This window comes from Arachis stenosperma, chromosome 6 (assembly GCF_014773155.1).
Source record: "Arachis stenosperma cultivar V10309 chromosome 6, arast.V10309.gnm1.PFL2, whole genome shotgun sequence".
Classification (NCBI taxonomy): Eukaryota; Viridiplantae; Streptophyta; class Magnoliopsida; order Fabales; family Fabaceae; genus Arachis; species Arachis stenosperma.
The window spans coordinates 15,866,769-15,885,157 of NC_080382.1; the positions used below are offsets into that span (position 1 = coordinate 15,866,769).

Below are 18,389 nucleotides of genomic sequence, written 5' to 3' on the forward strand. Positions count from 1 at the left end.
AATGGAATCTCAATGATATTTTTTCTATCATTCCAGAAGATATCAAACAACGTTTGAATGCTTATAATCCGGATTTGAATGCTGGAGAGAGTTCGGGTTGGTCGTGGAGTGTGGCATCTTCTAGACTCTACTCAGCTAGGAGTGGGTACAGTTGGCTAGCCAAAAGAAAGTTTGACTAGAATGAGCATGATAATTGGTTGTGGGTATGACAACTGCATATTCCTGAGAAGTACAAGTTCTTGATTTGGCTCAGTCTTCATAATGCTATTCCTACGGCAGAGTTTCGTTTGGGTCGTGGTTTAGCTTTATCTAGCACATGTCATCGATGTCAGAATGGTTCTGAATCCATTCTTCATTGTCTTCGGGAGTGCCCTAGTGCCAAGGAGGTCTGGAACCTTTTAGGCCTGTATTCAGATAACTCGAATTTACATGATTGGCTCTACAGAGGTACAAATAGTGGAGATATTTTTCTTTTCTTTTCGACCATCTGGTGGATTTGGAGAAGCAAGAATCAGGACTTATTTAGTATAGATGATTCATGGAGTGCTAGTAAAGTGGTGAGTTTGATTCGTAGTTCAGTAAGGGAGTTTCACACTATTTTTGCTATGCATCAATCTTTGTCTCCTCCTTCACTTTGTTTGCATTGGGTTCCACCTCCAGTTCATTCTGTTAAATTGAATTGTGATGCTAATTGGTTTGCTCTTTTTGGCTATGCTGGTTTTGGTTGTATCATTCGCAATTCTGATGGATGTTGGTTGAAAGGTTACACTGGGAAAGTCAAAGTGTGCAGTGTTCTTTTTGCTGAATTGTATGCAATTTGGAGAGGTTTACTTCTTGCTTGGGAGAGTAAATTTCGTGAAGTTATTTGTGAAATAGACTGTTTAGAAGCTCTTTTCTTGGTAAACCAAAGAATGCTTGGTAAGGATATTCCAGAATGGGATTTGGCAAAGCATATACAGGAGGTTATGAATTGGAATTGGAGAGTCTCTATTCTTTTAATTCAGAGGACTGTAAATAGTGTTGCAGATTGTATGGCTAAAGTAGCTGCTTCTGGCGCGGACATTCACTTGAATTGGAGCCAACCATAGAGTGAACTTCAACATCTAATAGATTTAGATATGACCCTAACCAATTAATTTGGTTTTATCTCTTTTTTTCTTTCTTTTCTATTTAGTCAAAAAAAAACTAAACTTGTGCTAAAGAGATAGTGATTAAAAAGAAAAAAGAAAAAACTGGTACTCTGGTAGTACATGAGGCAAATCACATAAAAAAATCAATTGGAGTACAAAATTACAAACATCACCTAAAACAAAAAATATTATATGTACACATTAATTTTATGTAAATCGAAGCAACTTATTTTATTTATCTTTACCGTATGTAAGTTGAAACAATTTAATTAGATTTATTAAGATTTAGGATCATTCAAATCAACCTAATTCAATTTACGTTAAAAGGCGTTAATATATGTTATTCAAATCTATATGATTCGATTTACACAAGGAGCAGATCATGGTAAATTCAATTCGATTTACTTAAGGAGCGTGTACTATATAAATAGGATCAGAGTATTTAATTGAAATAAATTCACCATGACTAATGAAAAGAGTTTTCTAATTTTTATATACTACAAAGACACGATTAAAATAAATATAATCGGATATAAAATTTACTAATAAAGATCTAATGTCTTTATTAGAACTTCTAAGAGCTTTATTGATTTTTAAAATACCGTTCTACAGAAATTGGGATTACATGGAATGAAACGGATGAGGATAGAGAAGTTATATTACAAAATTTAGTTTGCGATGGAGTGAAGTACGACTTATTTGTGATAGACAGTGACGAAGATCTACAAATTTTATTTTACTGTCAGTCGCCAGTTTTTCGATGTGAGAATCCCTGAACTATTGGCCAAGTTTGTGGCTGTGATTTTTAGCTCAAAAAGATCGAATCGGAATCATCAATCAATACCAATGGCAGCAGCCTCCAGTTCAATTCTACTGTTGTGTCTTCATCTCTGCTTGTAATTGCATTTGCCAGAGATTTGGTGGCATCTCCATCTTTCGCAGCTAATCTATAATACTTCTGTTATGATTCCGATTTTTAGGGCAGTGGGAGAACCAGATGTGGTGGAAGGTGTTCTAGGGAATGATGATGATGTGGAGTCCGTCACGATTAATGATGACAACGATTATGATATAGGGAAGAGTATTTCTGTTGGAACTGGTGAAGCATCAAGTTCAAAAATTCAGCAATAACGTGTTTTAATTTAGGAAATCCATATAATTTTGTCCTCCAATTGGTTTTATTATGTGATTTGTCTTGAAAAATTTTACTTGTTGAAGTGAAACTAATTTATCTATTGAAGAATTCCTTTATTTTTTTTTCATTAAAGGTATATTTAATTTTTTAAAACAATTTTTTTACGCTATTCTTTAGTCTGGTAATTCAAGGATTAATTCATAGCAGATCAAAACTTCATTTAAAAGTTTATTGTTGGCTAATGAATTGCTACATGTATAAGGCGAAAAATTCGAATCTTTCGACACTTGTTTAAATGGATTAGTGAACTAACCACTTAACCAACCCAATTTAGTTTAAATATTTTAATTTAATAGATGAAGAATAGCCATGTCTCAAAGGTTGATCCATTACATGTCAATTTATTTCAGTGATTATGAGTCTTATATTTTAGCTGTATGTCTTGGTGAGTAAGATTACAATCGAAAATGTGATTCGTAACATTATTATGAACAATCAACAATGACTTATATATTGACGGAATTTTTAGTTTGTTGGCTGCACCTCACTTTTCATTTTCATATAAATATATTTCGAATCACATTCAATCTCAATATCTATGCATGCAAATATTATTTACTAAAATTCTATTAATTTTTTTTAGAAAAAAAGATTTTAGTTATTAAAAATTAATTTCAGTACGATGCTATTCAATCATATTTTAACATGTTGTAATTTGTTAACCAAATAAATATTAGTAGTTCCCCACCGTTCCTATGAACCAATGATAATAAGAACATGTGTAAATTGGCATCATTCTATAGTAAATAAAATCTTAATACAATTTTAACAAATAAATTATTAATAATATAATGTAATATATAGTTGTCCGATTGTAATGATGGGGTTTAACGAGTCACAAGTTGAGAGTCCAAAGTTTAATCATCTGAGTAAGGAACAATTCAATGGATTTCATATGTGCGCCGTTTGCTCAACAAATATTGATTAATTTGAAAAAATTTTAGTGTAAAAGGACAATTGAGGGTGGCCACGTAAGCTTAATCTTGTGATTCAAAAGTTAAGAAATGAAGCGTGATTGGTTCACTAAAAGCAAAATTCGGTTGCTTTAGAGATTGCATTTGACTCAGGCTTGGGACTTTTGTGCCAAGCAACAAAATGCTGAAATTCTAATCAATTCTGTTGGAGGAATAATGAGCCACTAATGTCTCATTTCCTTCAACATTATTGTATAAATATACGAGTAGTTGCTAAAGACATTTACAATTTTTTTTATGGTCTTCTATTAAATATTTTTTTAATCAAATATAGATAGTCATTAATATGAATAAAATAACAAGATTATTTGGACCACTAGTAATAACAAAAATGTAACATTTGAAAATAAACTCCAAAATTGAATCATACTAAAATTCAGGCCCAAAGGTTGAACCATTCAAACATAACAACGGATAATGGTGAAGGTGGTGGTATGCACAGATTTTGGATCAATGTGGTCCAATATGATGAGTTCACATCTCAATTTAATGATGAATCATATAAAATCAAAATTAAAGTGGCCCTCCAACTCTTCTAGGAGTTCCCATAAATCATTGGAACTTATTACAAGAAATTGTTAGCAACTACCAACAATAGGTCATATGACTACTTTTCTTAAAATTTGAAACTATTTCACCCAATTTTTGGGGTAAACAATCAGCAACCACAGGAACAATACCTGCTAAAAAAATCAAGTAAAAAATAAGATAAACAATAAATCTCTTTCACTTTGCTTGTGAGAAAGATAGTCATGCCAACATTATCAATTACCTTCAACCCAATACACTTGCTTGTCTTGCTTCAATTCTTCAGACAGTACAGTCTCTCACCCTCACCCTGTCTGCTTCATTCTCAAGAAACATATTCAGTTAGAAACTTTAACCGTCGAAGACTGGCCTGCAGTGTAGCTGGGTTCAGAAGGAAAGCTTATATACAAGCCACATGGTGAGGATGGCTTCAACAACAAAACCAATCTAGCCAACCTTCTTCCATCTACAAGTTGTGTCGGAAATATCTGCAATCAGTAATCATCTATGGTAGGGCCTATCAACACACCAAATATTCAATTAGCTATTCATGAGTATACTGATCAACTGATCAAGTCAACTCAGAGTCAAGTATTTGGAATCAGATGACAACTTACAGTTCAAGCATCCTTAACAGTTTTGTAAACGCACTACACAATTATCTGAACCAGAAACATATTTTCCAGATTAAACGATGATCATGCTTGCCACAAGGGATCATATCATGTTATTATTCTCAGGATAAATTTCGGACTTCAAATCCTGCCAAACTTGAAGGCCAGATGGATGCCGATTTACATACAACCGTAAGAATAACTCCTCTGAGCATGCAACTATGGTGCTCAAAGCAAGCCTGGGGTGAACAACTCTATGGTCTCTGAGCCAATTATACATTGATAACCTAAGCTTAACTCTACAAAGTGTATAGGAAAGAAAAGATGGGAAATCGACTAAACTTGATATAGGATATCCTTCATTCACAAGATACTCAATTTTCGTGTTGATCATATCTGTGGTCTGATTAAGAATCTGAGGTGAAGCCTTAATCATTTCGCGAACATCCTTAGCGTCCAAGCCAGCATTAACAATAAAATCGTATCTCTCCTGAAGCTCATCTCCCTTACCTCTAAACAGCTTAAAAGCCTGTTTTATTCCCTCCGAGTTCTCTTCGTATCCAAGGCTCAACAAGAACTTTGTTTTCAAGAACTCTGTTTTCAGAGCCCTCATTTCCTTATCCTCAGGGTAAGGCTGAATTTTCCTCCCCACAGCCCAATTCTGCATCCCTTCCGGATTATCCTGCACTAACTTACAGACCCTTTTCTTGCCAACATTCAAGCTACTGAGCAAACTACTAGATTTCTTAATAGTGAATGAACCCATCAGCAAGGAATGAGACTGGAAAATATTCCCAATCTCCGCAGCATGCATATCGATATCAGACAGGAACGTAAAACATTTGCGCAAATTCGACAGAAACATCAACACCCCAATTTGCGGAAACTTGACAAAAATTATAGCTATTTGGTCCAAGGACAACCCTAATTTCACCAAGAACACAATGAGGGACAATGCCCAAACTCCAGAATCCTCAAAACAAACAAAAGGGTGCTGGCCAATCATCTCACCCAACAACTTTTTGTCACTGTAAACCTTCTCAAGCAAGCACAAGAGCTCATGCATAACCCCAAAATTACAACTACTCTCATCCAACAACTGCTCCTCAATCCAAGTACTACCCTTTTCTTCACCAACAAGACGATTCAATTTCTCCAAAACCTTCACAAGATAAAGGTCAACATCCCCAACCAAAATTCTAGGGCTCAAAGAAATCACCTTTACCAAAGTTGAAGAAGCCACACCAAGCTCTTCATAACTCTGAAACTTGGACACCAGTACCCCACTTTCATATCGAAAAACTTGAGGTGCATCCTTGAAGATCTTTCCCATTTTGTTCCTGGGAACACCATAGTTACACAGAGTATGATAATTCTCCATCAACACAGTGTCATCGTTGATGAACATCATGTCCCTTGGAAGAAGGTGCAAGTATTCAAAAGGCTTCAAACCTGTACTCTCGAAGAATGGTTCGAACTCGTTAATTGGGTGGTAACGGAGGTAACGCGAGATTGATTTCTTGACGTCACTGGCAGCAGTGTCGATCTTCTTCTTCTGAAGAACCTTGCTCAGAATATCGTTGAGGAAAAAGGGCGAGTTTTTGCACATGTTGTCTGCATCAAGGAACTGCAAGCTCCTTGTGGAGTGAAGGTACTCGAGCAATGCGACTTGTGCTTCCTTTCTGACCTTCGAGGGGAACTTGAAATCACAGTCTTTTAGTGCGGATTGGGGAGCAGATTTGGCGCTGTGGAATCTAGGACTTTGCGAGGGTTTAAGGCAAGTGTGGGATATTTTGGAGATGAAGTATGTTAATTGGAGTTTCCGGAAATGGGACATAGTGGGTATCGACGGTTTTTGAAATGGAGGCGTTTTGAGTGTTAAAGGTTGTAGCTTGACGAGAATCGTTATGAGTGATGAGACAGAAAAAAGGAAAAAATGTATGATAAGGGGTACGACGTCATTTTGGCACAAAATGGCAATGAGAAATAAATGGATAAAGAGAAAGAGAGGGTCAACGAAGCCAGAAGACCCGTCGTTGGCAAAGATGGTGTGGATCAGTGACTAAGTAGAGTGAAGGGAGAGATGATCGATGATGGATGATGAACCTAAGCCCAATACCAAATTTTGTGTTTTCTGGGGTGAAGCTCCCCAAAGTCTTACCACGTTCTGGTCATAGATGGAAACTTCAACACCTAATTAAAGTACCTGTTAGTTCAAAAAAGTAATAAATGTAAATTCAAAGCAACAAACAAGTGTGTTTGATATTTGATCAATCTGTTTTCAAAATCTACTCTGTTACATGCATCATTGATGTAAACTTTATCTATAAAAAGAAGTGATTCATTCATCAGAAGGGCAAAATCTTTTTGAGCAAAAGAACCCAATTCATCCCTTCTTTCTTATTACCTATGTTTATGCATCACAATTTTTTCATTTACCCAAGCATCACCATTATCACACACAATTAGTTCATTATCATTCAGACAGTCACAACATACATTGGGTGTACATAAAAGATTGTCTCTGATTTTGAACATGAGGTTGCTGTCTTCCGAGGTTGGTGTGTCACCGAAAGTTCTACATGAATGAATAATCGAGCTGCCGTTCCTCTCCCTCTCCCTCTCCCTCTCTCGCCCCCTCTGTCTGAAGCCCCATTCATTCTCATTATCAAATTCTCCCTCCCCAAGTTATTAGTAAATATGTGTGACTTAAAGTCTTAAATTAAAAACAAGACAGCAAATGCCCCTTGATATATATATATATATATAGGGCCAAGCAAGCATGATTAAAATTGAACAAGCTCACTGCAATAGTCCAAAACAACAATGCAGCACGTTCCTTTTTTTCCATTATTTATTTGCTTATCTTTCAGAAACCATGAATGGCAAGAAACCACCTAACTTCAAAGATTATGTCAGAAACTTTCACAAGGATAACTTACCAAAAATCTAACTACAATATCCAAAGTATGAGAAACTAAATCAATCTGAATAAGTAATATGTAATATATTCTTTTGGTGTCTGAAAATAGAAGGAAAGAAAAAGAAACAAAAAACCAAAGAATAAACACTGTCCAAATGGCAGTAAGTACATCACAAAAGGAATGTAATATGTAATATATAATATATAATATATCGTTACTGAATCTGTTGAAGTGAGAACCATTAGATTGAAAACATAAATTTAAAAGCACATGCAAACAAAGTGTTTCAATATTGCACCTCAAGAAGGAAAACAAAAATTTATAACAATCCAGCAATCCTGGCATACATAACAATTCCATCCATCAACAATAACATAAAACATAACAGTCATTCATAACATTGTTGAACGTTCAAATTGGAACAAAATTTTCTGCTTTTAACTTCTATAGACAGTGAAATTAAATTAAACAAGGGCAAAAAAATATATAAATTAATAATTTCCTGAAGGAACAAATTTCAGCTCAACACTGTCCGAAGAACTATTATCAAAGCTTACAGGGACAAAAAAAAAAACAAAGCATGTAGAAGCAGAAAATGGTACCACGAAGGGAGGGCTGGAGAAGAGGACGGCGAAACAACAGAGCTCGGAGAAGAGGACGGCGCGGCAATGCTCGAGACGGAGAGACTCGACGGTGGAGATGCTGCTTCCTCAGCCGCGACCGAGCTATCGCCGCCTGGATCTGGGTTTGCATCTCTCCCAGGGAGGGAGTTCAGTGGTTGGTGTGATGTGAGACAGTGAGAGATTAAATTTTTAGTAATATGTATATCATATTTACGTTATTAAATTTTTAAATTAAGATTTAATATTTAAAATAAAATATTAGTATATTTTGAATTTTAAATGTTGTTACATTATTTATTTTTATTTTTACATTTTGACAAAAATAAATAAAATATTTTTTATTTTTAATTTTTAAACTTTAAATCTGATCTTAAAATTGTCATTTCTAAAAAAATCTAAATTGAGTAAATTCAAACTAACAAATTTTAAATTTTAACATTTAATTTTAGAGTTGTATCTATTAGTTTAAATTACATAATATTTAATTCTAAATTATAATTTAGTATATCTTAAATAATACATAAAAAATTTATTAGTAATTCTGTATTTTGTCTTAAATTTTTTTATTTCAATGCTTTATTTTATTAGATATTATCAGTATTTTTTTTGTTCACCATTATTAATTTTGTTTTTAAGTAATTTTTTTCCTTAAGTTCAACCTGATTTTTATAAGTTTTATGATTTTTATTGTAAACTTATATTTTAAAATTTGTCATAGGCAAACTTTATACAGTTTCAAACAGTTCGTCTAAGACCTGAACTAATTATGTGACATTTGTTAAAGTTTCTCTAGAGTTTGGGCAAATTTTTCCCAAATTAAAAAAAAATGAATTCTCAAAAATAGAGATAATTTAATTTGTTATAGCAATTAATATTTTTTTCATTTCATTATAAAAAATTTCATAAATCAAAAGTATTATTTTGAAATACCATCAAATAGTTTGTGGTTTTATTTTAAAGAGTTAGTAACCTTGAAATGCAGCAGGGAAATATAAAAGTGAAGACAAAAAAAAAAGCATTTGGTACTATAATTTGGTTTGACTATTGGACACTTTCTAATTGTACAAATACCACCTGCACTTCTCTCTGTATCTAATTTATACCACTACCACATCTCTGTATCTAACTTATACCACTACCACAGTTGTTTAATTTCCCTTCCTCCTCAGTTTTTCCTCAGTATAAGTAATCTAAATGAAGGCTCGATTAGTTGGACTCCTTTCAACTTCACCTAAAACCATTAATCTACATACCAGAATTTTGCATTTGGCAAAATAAAACCTTCGAAATGTTTTTCATTCTATAATAATCAATAAAGTACATAAAAAATGCTCTAATCACAGGAGTACCTAACCAAGTATTACAACTTACAAGTAAAATGTCAAAATCCTACCGAAGTGTGGTAAAATGGCCAAAAAAAATTTTTTATAATAAAACAAGGAGGAAATAGAGCATTACATATAACCAATGATGCTTTGACAGATTCTAAGGGCTAATTTGGACTGAAGCGAAAAGAAATAAAAAGGAAAAATAATATCACCATGCCCAATTTGATATGCTCATTGCTTGGGATAGTAATAAGGGTAGTTGTTCATTGCCACAGGTTGGGTTGGGATACTAAGTTGATCTTTCTTTGTAAAAGAAGTTGGATAAGGACCATGTCCTTGAGCTGCATAAGGAGAAGCTACAGTGGTAGGGCTTTGATAAGAAGGGTATGATGCTATAGTTTGTGGGTAAGTGTAACCAACTGGCAGGGTAGTACCAATATGAGTTTTTCCAGGTTGCACATATCCTGAGGCCATAGGTAAGGCTGCCATTGGAACCACTCCTAGGGAAAATGATGCCTGGCTAGTTTTACTCTTGTGCGAATCAGCATATTTTACCATTATATTCCTCCCCTGCCATCAACCAAAAATAATAAGACATGGCAATAATGCTTACATACAACATGAATTGCAGGTATAATAAGAAATTCAGCTAACAAGGCTAGATGAACTAGGTAATTAATTTACAATGCAAGAAACAATAAACAATATGAATTATGGTTACTAATATGCGTGTATGGAATATTTTGCTCTCTTTTTTTATACAAAGAAGAAAAAAGCAAGTAAACTTATAACAATTTTTATGATTTCTTGTTACAACTCCAAGTTGAGCAAAAAAAAGTGGGCTGCACTCAGCTCATCTAAAGGTTAATAAAACATTAAGGTATTTACTTACCCCAAGAATCTTTTCTTGGTCATCGATGGCCTTCTTTGCAGCTTCTGATGTCTTGTATGTTACGAAGCCAAAACCACTACAATGAGAAATTAAACAATAATAATACAGGCTAATCAGGGAAAACAATGCTGGTAAAAAATTAGACAATAGCATATTGTATGCAAATAAAGCATTTCACTACTTTTACCGTGATTCATTTGTATCCTTGTCATATGCAACTGAACCTTCCTCTATTTCACCATGCCTTGAAAAATAGTTAAGCAGCATTTCACTCGTGACTTCCGGCGATAAGCTACCAATATAAAGCTTCCTCTGGGCAAGATCAGGAGCACTACTTGATCCACTAAGTCCTTCACAAGCCAGATTACAGACAGCCAATCTTCCCTGAAAGAAAAAATCTCATCAACAAAGGGATAAAAAAAAGAAGGAAATTTTAACAACTAAATTACAGTCCAGAAGAATGTAAACAAAACAAGGCAAAAATTAAGCAACGGCATGTGTTATATCAGTTCAGAAATATCTCTTAGTAAAAAGTTTTTCAGATTGGGTTATCTATCTTGTACCCTTAGGACACATGTTAATTGAGAAAAGTTTTTATTGAAAATACAAAAAAATTGTTTTCAATGCATTTGTTTTACATTTATTAAAAAAATTAAAAAAAAAACTTTCCACTAATAGTAATATTATCATGTACTCTAAGAGTACATATTAACTTACTGTTAACAAGTGAATCATCTCTAAACACCCCCCTTTCTCTCTCTTTCCAAAAGTAAATCACTCTAGAAAATTGGTATATGAAAAACAGAAATGTTTCGGTTTAGGGGAAAAGTTAGTGATGATATTCCGAAAAATAAATAGCAGATGAATGCAAAACTCAAATTGGATTTCTAAATTGAAAGCATTGAAAAAGGGCAAAAGCTTACATCAATTAACTTGCTAGGTGCTCTCAATGCTTGCTGAGTTGATTCCATATACTTGTAAGTGATAAAACCATAGCCACGAGATTTTCCTGTATTCTTATCATGGATGACAGCCCCTTCCTCAATTTCTCCATGCTCTTGAAATGCCTGAAATGTAAAAGCAAAAGAACCATGTAACAAGAATAAAGAAACAAGTGTATTTTACTTTTTGAGGGTCAAGGGTTGGCTCTAGATGAAAGAAGCAAGAACATGCATGAGTGCGTGACACACAATACAAAACAAAATGATGAATGCACTCACAACACGCAAGGTTTCTGACGTGGTATTCCAAGCCAAGCCACGAACAAAAAGCTTTCGATGAACAGGATCAACACTCGCAATACTTTTTATTTCTTGTGCAATTGAAGGATATTGAGACCCTCTTTATGCCACAACATGCAAACAAACACATACAATCAAGCACACTATCCATCCACGCCTACTATTTGGTTGAAAATAATAGAATGAAAAGAAGGAAATTGACGCACAATTTAGCGAGAAGGTCGATGAGCTGAGCTTTAGGGAGGGGTTCAATGAGGACGCGAAGCTCTTCCTTTGAGGGACACTCACCATTTGCAGCCTCCTCCAGCTTTCGCTTCTTCAAATCTTCCATTTCCTTCTTTCTTGCACTTCACCTTCTTCGCCTTCGTAGTTCGTGAACCTCGTTTCCTTACCCACTCACTAGTTTTGGGCCGGGCTTTCTTTTTTCAACTTTAAATAAAAAAGTTTTTATTTTTTTGTTGTCCACGATATACTCAATCCGATCGTTCAAAGATTGTCCGTCACGGATCTGAGTTTCATTTAAGGATACGTCACTTACTAATGAGTTGTTGGCTTGTTGCATACATAAGGCGGGATTCGAATCCCTAACACTTGGTTAAGCGGACGAGTAAGTTGACTACTCAACTAATCTAAGTTGGTTTTAAAAAAAATTATTTAAAATACAATGTTTTAACTTTTATCCTGGTTATTAACCAAAAAATTTTTTTTATCTTGGTTGGTTGAGTGGTCAGATCATTATTACTTTACTCGTTTGCTTAAGTGTCGGCGATTTATGTTGCAGGTAGCAATTTATTGGTCACGATAGATCCTTAAATAGAGCTTGGATCTGTGAAAAAAAATTGGCCATCAATGTATTTATATATAAAGGATTAATCTCTACATACAAGTGATTTGTTATACAAGTCTTACAAGTTTTCTAATTGATATTACGCTCAAACGCGCTTGTTATGCACATATGTTTCACGCGCCTCTAACAGATTTTTAATTTTTGAAAGGATTCTGTTTCTTTTTTCGAATTTCTTGCCTTCTCTTTCTCCTTCTTCATTTACGTGATTTTCTTTTTTTGTTCTCTTTCTTCGTTATTCTTGAGTTCCATTATTTTTTGACATCAAGCTCTGAAATCGTTTTTGAAGATAATGGATAATTCAACTTCAGATTGTCAGATGAACCAGTGCGTGAACCTTACCTGTGAAATTTGTTGTTAATTCTTCCTTGTTTGAATTGAATCTAATGTACTAGTTCTGATTAGAATTAATATAATTTTGTCCATTTTATATCAGATGTTTGGGTGTAGATCAGGAATATTTGGGTGTATTTACAGTTTATGACTTTTCATCTGACGGGGGATGAATTGTCTTATTCTTTTAGTTGAATTGTTTTAATTTCTGTTTAGTTATGATTCATGAATCTGATTTTTGTTATTTTTTATGATGGTTTTATAACTGTATCTGCATTCTATAGTTTATACTTGTTTTAATATGGTGTATTTTGCAGCCATTCTGTGGTGTATTTTGGGAGTATTTTGCAGTCCTTGTTGACTTTGGTGGCTGATTTTAGTGTACACGTAATATAACTCATTTTTGTATCTGCAGCAAATTTGGGTGTAAAAACAAAGATATTTGGGTGTAATACGAAGATATTTGGGTGTAAAACGAAGATATTTGGGTGTATTTTTATTCGGATGAGTTCTGCATAATTTAGAACTCTTCCTCTTCCTCCTCCTCGTCTTCTGCTACTACTTCTTCTTCATCTTTTTATTTCATATTCTCATAATTTTTTTAGGAAAAAATCAAACAAAGAAGAAAAAAATACATCATGTTACAAATCAAAAGAAGAAGGAGGAGAAACACGACGATAAAGATGAAACACGCGAAGAAAAAAGAGGAAAAACACAAAGAAGGAGGAGAAGAAGAAGAAAGAAGAGGAGGAGGAGAAACGCGAAGAAAAATGACAGTTGTGGTTTTCATCGAGGAAAAAGAAGATGAGTCATTCATAATGGTGAGTAGCGCGCTTTGGAAACAAGAAGTGATTGAGTAACGTGTATGTATTTACTCTTGAATGTGGGAGTGTAATGCGCGTGTGTTTTGTTAGACTTGTGCCAACTTGTAAGCAAAAAATGCTTGTTTGTGTAGCATACCTAATATATAAATAGTTCAATATATGTGTAATTTAATTTATTTTTAATGTATATTTATATTTTAACATATATTATATACTAATAGATCATTTTAATGACTGGTTTTAGTTTACAGCTAGTATAGTCGGATTATATGTATTGTATATCAAATTCAATTAACATTTGTTTATTGAATACACGTTTCCTTACCTAATATAAGATTTGACATCAAAACTGAATTTCAACCTTGAATGTAGTTAATTCCTGTTACGTGGGGTAACCGAAGATAATGGGCTTGACTCGTTAGGTTGGCCCAATCGTTTGTGGAGAGAAACCTTCGAAGAGAATCACGCTCCTAGGCTTCCGTCCGACTTGTGAATACGAGTGAATGGGGGTGGTACCTACAAAGACACTCCGATGCCTATGTTAGCAAGGGTGTAAGCAGGTCTAGAGAGTATTGGGGCTTAGAGATACCTGAGGGATGTCAGTGTATTTATAGTGGTGAACCAATAACCACCGCTGGAGTAGTTCCACTTTTCAGGGTGTATAACCGTCCCTTTATCTTAGGAAGGTTACGATATGGCTTCTGGAAGTGGGTAGAGAGATTTTAGGGGCAGTTACTCATTTGAATGAGTGTTTATCTGCCAGCCAATCTTTGTCCCCGACTTCTTTGGGATAAGTCGTGGTGAGAACCGACTTCGTCAGGAGTAGGTCGGTATAGGGCGAGGCTCAATCCTTTGGATTGGGCCTTTCGTTGGGTCCTGGGCCTTATCATTGGGCCAGGGTATGAACAGTGCCCCTACTCGAGCCCAATTTCTTTTAAGACTTGGGTTCGAGTGTTCTACTCGGGGTCGTAGCCGACCTGGGAGGGAACCGACGTGATTCTTGGGAACCAACGTGACTTTTCGTGGCTTTTGATTTTCACAGTTACGTCTAATCAAACGTCGCATCCGTTAGAGGTTCACGTAGGGATTGATTACTTTGGTAACGGTGCACTCATTAATGACCGCTTCTATTTTTACCATTATGCCCCTAACGTGTTTATAAATACTTTCCCTCTCTTTCGTTGTTTCGTTTCTGTGATTTTTTGCTTCTCATCTGTTCGTGGGGAATTCTTGTTTGAAGGCTTTCATCTTTCTCTACCTTTTTTCAGGCAAAGGTTGGTTCTTTCTCCCCTTCTCTTTTACTAGGTGCTTTTGTTTGCATGCTTTTACTTTCTTAGAGAGAGGAGTTTACTCTGTAGGCTTCTGTTTGATTCCATGTCCCCTTAGAGACCCTGTTCTTGATCTTTTTCTTTTTTCCTTTGTAGGTTTCGCTAATCCTTTTTAGGAAAAGAAAAATGTCTTCCATAGAAATTCTTGCTCAGTGGGTCGATGTTACTGTTTTAGGAGAGGAACCTTTGGTTGATGCCGAATTTATTACCAACTTTCGTACTCACCACAGAATTTGTACTTCTGAGGAGGATGAGCCGAAGTACGAATTGGTGGTCCCGAGTCCGGAAGACCGGGTTTGCTTCGGGAGGGCTACTGAAGCGGCTCCTCATTTCTTCTACATGTATGAGAGCATGGTTACCCGTTTGGGTGTTTTTCTTCCATTTTCTGACTTCGAAATTACTGTCTTACGTCACTGCCGAGTTGCTCCTACCCAACTTCACCCCAATTCCTGAGGTTTTCTGAAAATCTACCAGTTTATTAGTCACGCTTTAAACTTTCCGACTTCCTTGGAAATTTTCTTTTATCTCTTCCACATGACCAAGCCCTTCAGTGGGCTAAACAACAAGCAACAATGGGTGTCTTTCCGAGCTATACAAGGTCGGAGAGTTTTTACCCTTTTTGACGAATCCTTCCATGACTTCAAAAATTATTTTTTCAAAGTTCAAGGCGTAGAGGGTCACCATCCCTTTTTCCTAAACGAGAGTTCTTCCCCTCGCTTTCCTCTGTACTGGCTAGAGGCCTCCCCCTGTGAGAAATATGGTTTGGATGACCTGGATGAGGTGGAGGCAGCCATTGTGGGGTTTCTCCGAGAAGTGTGGGGGAGGGCCCCATATCTAGATACTAAGAAGTTTCTCCAGGGGGCTCCGACCTTTGCCCAGACACAATTAGGTAGCCTTTACTTTGTTTATGTTTTCCGACTTTGTTTCTTCCAACTTGTTCTTTTGACTATTAATTTGTTTTGAACAGAGATGGCGAAGAAGAATTCCAATGAATCTTACCAGAGAGTCCAGGAGGCCAAGGCGAGGTCCCGTGCCAGGGCTGGCGGCGCCAGGGTAACTAGCTCTGCTCTCCCTCCTCCTCCCCCTTCTTCCCAAAGTTTGGGGACTCCTTCTCAACCCATCGTCATTTCCTCCTCGGCTTCTTCTCAGCCGCCCCCTCCCCCCGACCTTCTCCTGAGCCAGAGAAGAAGAAGCGTAAGACTTTAGAGTCTAGCTCTTCTTTTGAAGGTGAGGCTAAGGTGGATGCTCCTGCATTTATCCAAAAATACATCTTTCCCCATACCCGTATAGGTATGGATGATGTTTCTATCCGGAACCACCTCACTATTCTGGCTCAGGAGAATATCAAGGGGGCGGCGGTGTGCACCAAGTTTCTTGATATTTTTGAGAAGACTCCTCTTAGCTCTCTGGGTTCAACCTAGAGGGTTGAAGAGTTGGAGAAAAGGCTTCTCATATATCAGAAAAATGACAAGGAGTTGAAGGAGGAGGTCGCTAAGTTGAAGGAGGAGAGGGATGGCCTTCGGGAGAAGGAGAGTGATGAGCGGATAATTTATACGCTTTTTGGCATTGTTTTTAGTATGTTTTTAGTATATTTTAGTTAGTTTTTATTATATTCTTATTAGTTTTTAGTTAAAATTCACTTTTCTGAACTTTACTATGAGTTTGTGTGTTTTTCTGTGATTTCAGGTATTTTCTAGCTGAAATTGAGGGTCTTGAGCAAAAATCTGATTCAGAGGCTGAAAAGGACTACAGATGCTGTTGGATTCTGATCTCCCTGCACTCGAAGTGGATTTTCTGGAGCTACAGAAGCCCAATTAGCGCGCTCTCAACAGCGTTGGAAAGTAGACATCCTGGGCTTTCTAGAAATGTATAATAGTCCATACTTTGCCCGAGATTTGATGGCCCAAACCGGCGTTGCAAATCAGCTTCAGAATTCCCAGCGTTTAACGCCGGAACTGGCATAAAAATTGGAGTTAAACGCCCAAACTGGCATAAAAGCTGATGTTTAACTCCAGAAAAAGTCTCTACACATGAAAGCTTCAATGCTCAGCCCAAGCACACACCAAGTGGACCCCGGAAGTGGATTTTTACGTCATTTACTCATTTCTGTATACCCTAGGTTACTAGTCCACTATTAATAGGACCTTTTGATATTGTATCTCTACCTCATGACACTTTACACGTTTCTCATTGTATCTTCTACAGCATGAGTCTCTAAACCCCATGGTTGGGGGTGAGGAGCTCTACTGTGTCTTGATGGATTAATGCAATTACTACTGTTTTTCATTCAATCATGCTTGCTTCCATTCTAAGATATCACTTGTTCCTAAACCTGATGAATGTGATGATCCGTGACACTCATCATCATTCTCAACTATGAACGTGTGCCTGACAACCACCTCCGTTCTACCTTAGATTAAGTAGATATCTCTTGGATTCTTTAACCGGAATCTTCGTGGTATAAGCTAGAATTGATGGCGGCATTCAAGAGGATCCCGAAGGTCTAAACCTTGTCTGTGGTATTCTGAGTAGGATTCAAGGATTGAATGACTGTGACGAGCTTCAAACTCCTGAGGGCTGGGCGTTAGTGACAGACGCAAAAGAATCACTGGATTCTATTCCAACCTGATTGAGAACCGACAGATGATTAGCCGTGCTGTGACAGAGCGCGTTGAACATTTTCACTGAGAGGATGGGAGGTAGCCATTGAAAACGGTGAAACCCTACATACAGCTTGCCATGGAAGGAGTCTTGCATGTTTGAAGAAGAAGACAGTAGGAAAGCAGAGGTTCAGAAGACAGAGCATCTCCAAAACCTCAACCCGTTTCCCATTACTGCAGAACAAGTACTTATTTCATGTTCTTTTGCTTTTTACAATCAACCCTGATAATTATTGATATCCTGACTAAGAGTTACAAGATAACCATAGCTTGCTTCAAGCCGACAATCTCCGTGGGATCGACCCTTACTCACGTAAGGTATTACTTGGACGACCCAGTGCACTTGCTGGTTAGTTGTGCGGGATTGCAAAAGTGTGATTGCAATTTCGTGCACCAAGTTTTTGGCGCCGTTGCCGGGGATTGTTCGAGTTTGGACAACTGACGGTCTATCTTGTTGCTTAGATTAGGACTGTTTTGTTTTTGTCGATTTAGAGTCTTTTATTTGAGTTTAGTTTCATATTTTAAGTTTGGTGTCAATTGCATGCCTTTGTTTTCTTTTAATTTTTTGAATTTGCTTGTTCTTAGCCCTTTCTTGATTTTTAAAAATTCTAAGTTTGGTGTCTTCTTTGTGTTTTCCTTTAAAATTTTCGAAAATTTGTGTTTGATTTTCTAAAAATTTTAAGTTTGGTGTCATTTTGTTGTTTTTCTCTTTCCTCTTTTCAAAAATCAAATCTTTTTCAAAATAATTTTCAATCATATCTTTTCAATTGCTAATTCCAAAATCTTTTTTATTAATTAATTGATTTAGTTTTCAATTTGCTTTGATCTTATTTTCTTTTAGTTTTCGAAATTTTATTTTATTTTCCATTTATTTTATTTTATTTTTTCGGTCACTTTTTAAAAAACAAAAAAAAAATTTACTTTACTTGTGAATCCATATTATATTCCCTT

The 18,389-nt window shown here is 36.0% G+C and overlaps 2 protein-coding genes across 3 annotated transcripts; both read right to left on the bottom strand.

The window, feature by feature from the left end:
- Nucleotides 1–4,528: 4,528 nt before the first annotated feature.
- LOC130932960 (transcription termination factor MTEF18, mitochondrial-like) lies at nt 4,529–8,143 on the bottom strand. Of its 2 annotated transcripts, none has more exons than XM_057862428.1 (2): nt 7,968–8,143; nt 4,529–6,634 (listed from the first exon to the last, which is right to left on the bottom strand). In XM_057862428.1, exon 2 carries the CDS (start codon nt 6,276–6,278, stop codon nt 4,545–4,547), a length of 1,734 nt encoding a protein of 577 aa, XP_057718411.1. In that variant the 5' UTR covers nt 6,279–6,634; nt 7,968–8,143; the 3' UTR covers nt 4,529–4,544. The 2 variants fall into 2 exon arrangements, with proteins under 2 accessions (XP_057718411.1, XP_057718410.1); XM_057862427.1 differs by having other exon boundaries at nt 4,529–6,647.
- Nucleotides 8,144–9,037: 894 nt separating this feature from the next.
- LOC130936238 (UBP1-associated protein 2C-like) lies at nt 9,038–11,844 on the bottom strand. The gene is made up of 6 exons (XM_057866277.1): nt 11,656–11,844; nt 11,429–11,549; nt 11,132–11,275; nt 10,396–10,592; nt 10,209–10,284; nt 9,038–9,886 (listed from the first exon to the last, which is right to left on the bottom strand). The coding sequence occupies exons 1-6, from the start codon at nt 11,778–11,780 to the stop codon at nt 9,548–9,550; spliced, it is 1,002 nt and encodes a 333-aa protein (XP_057722260.1). The 5' UTR covers nt 11,781–11,844; the 3' UTR covers nt 9,038–9,547.
- Between the last annotated feature and the right edge of the window lie 6,545 nt (nt 11,845–18,389).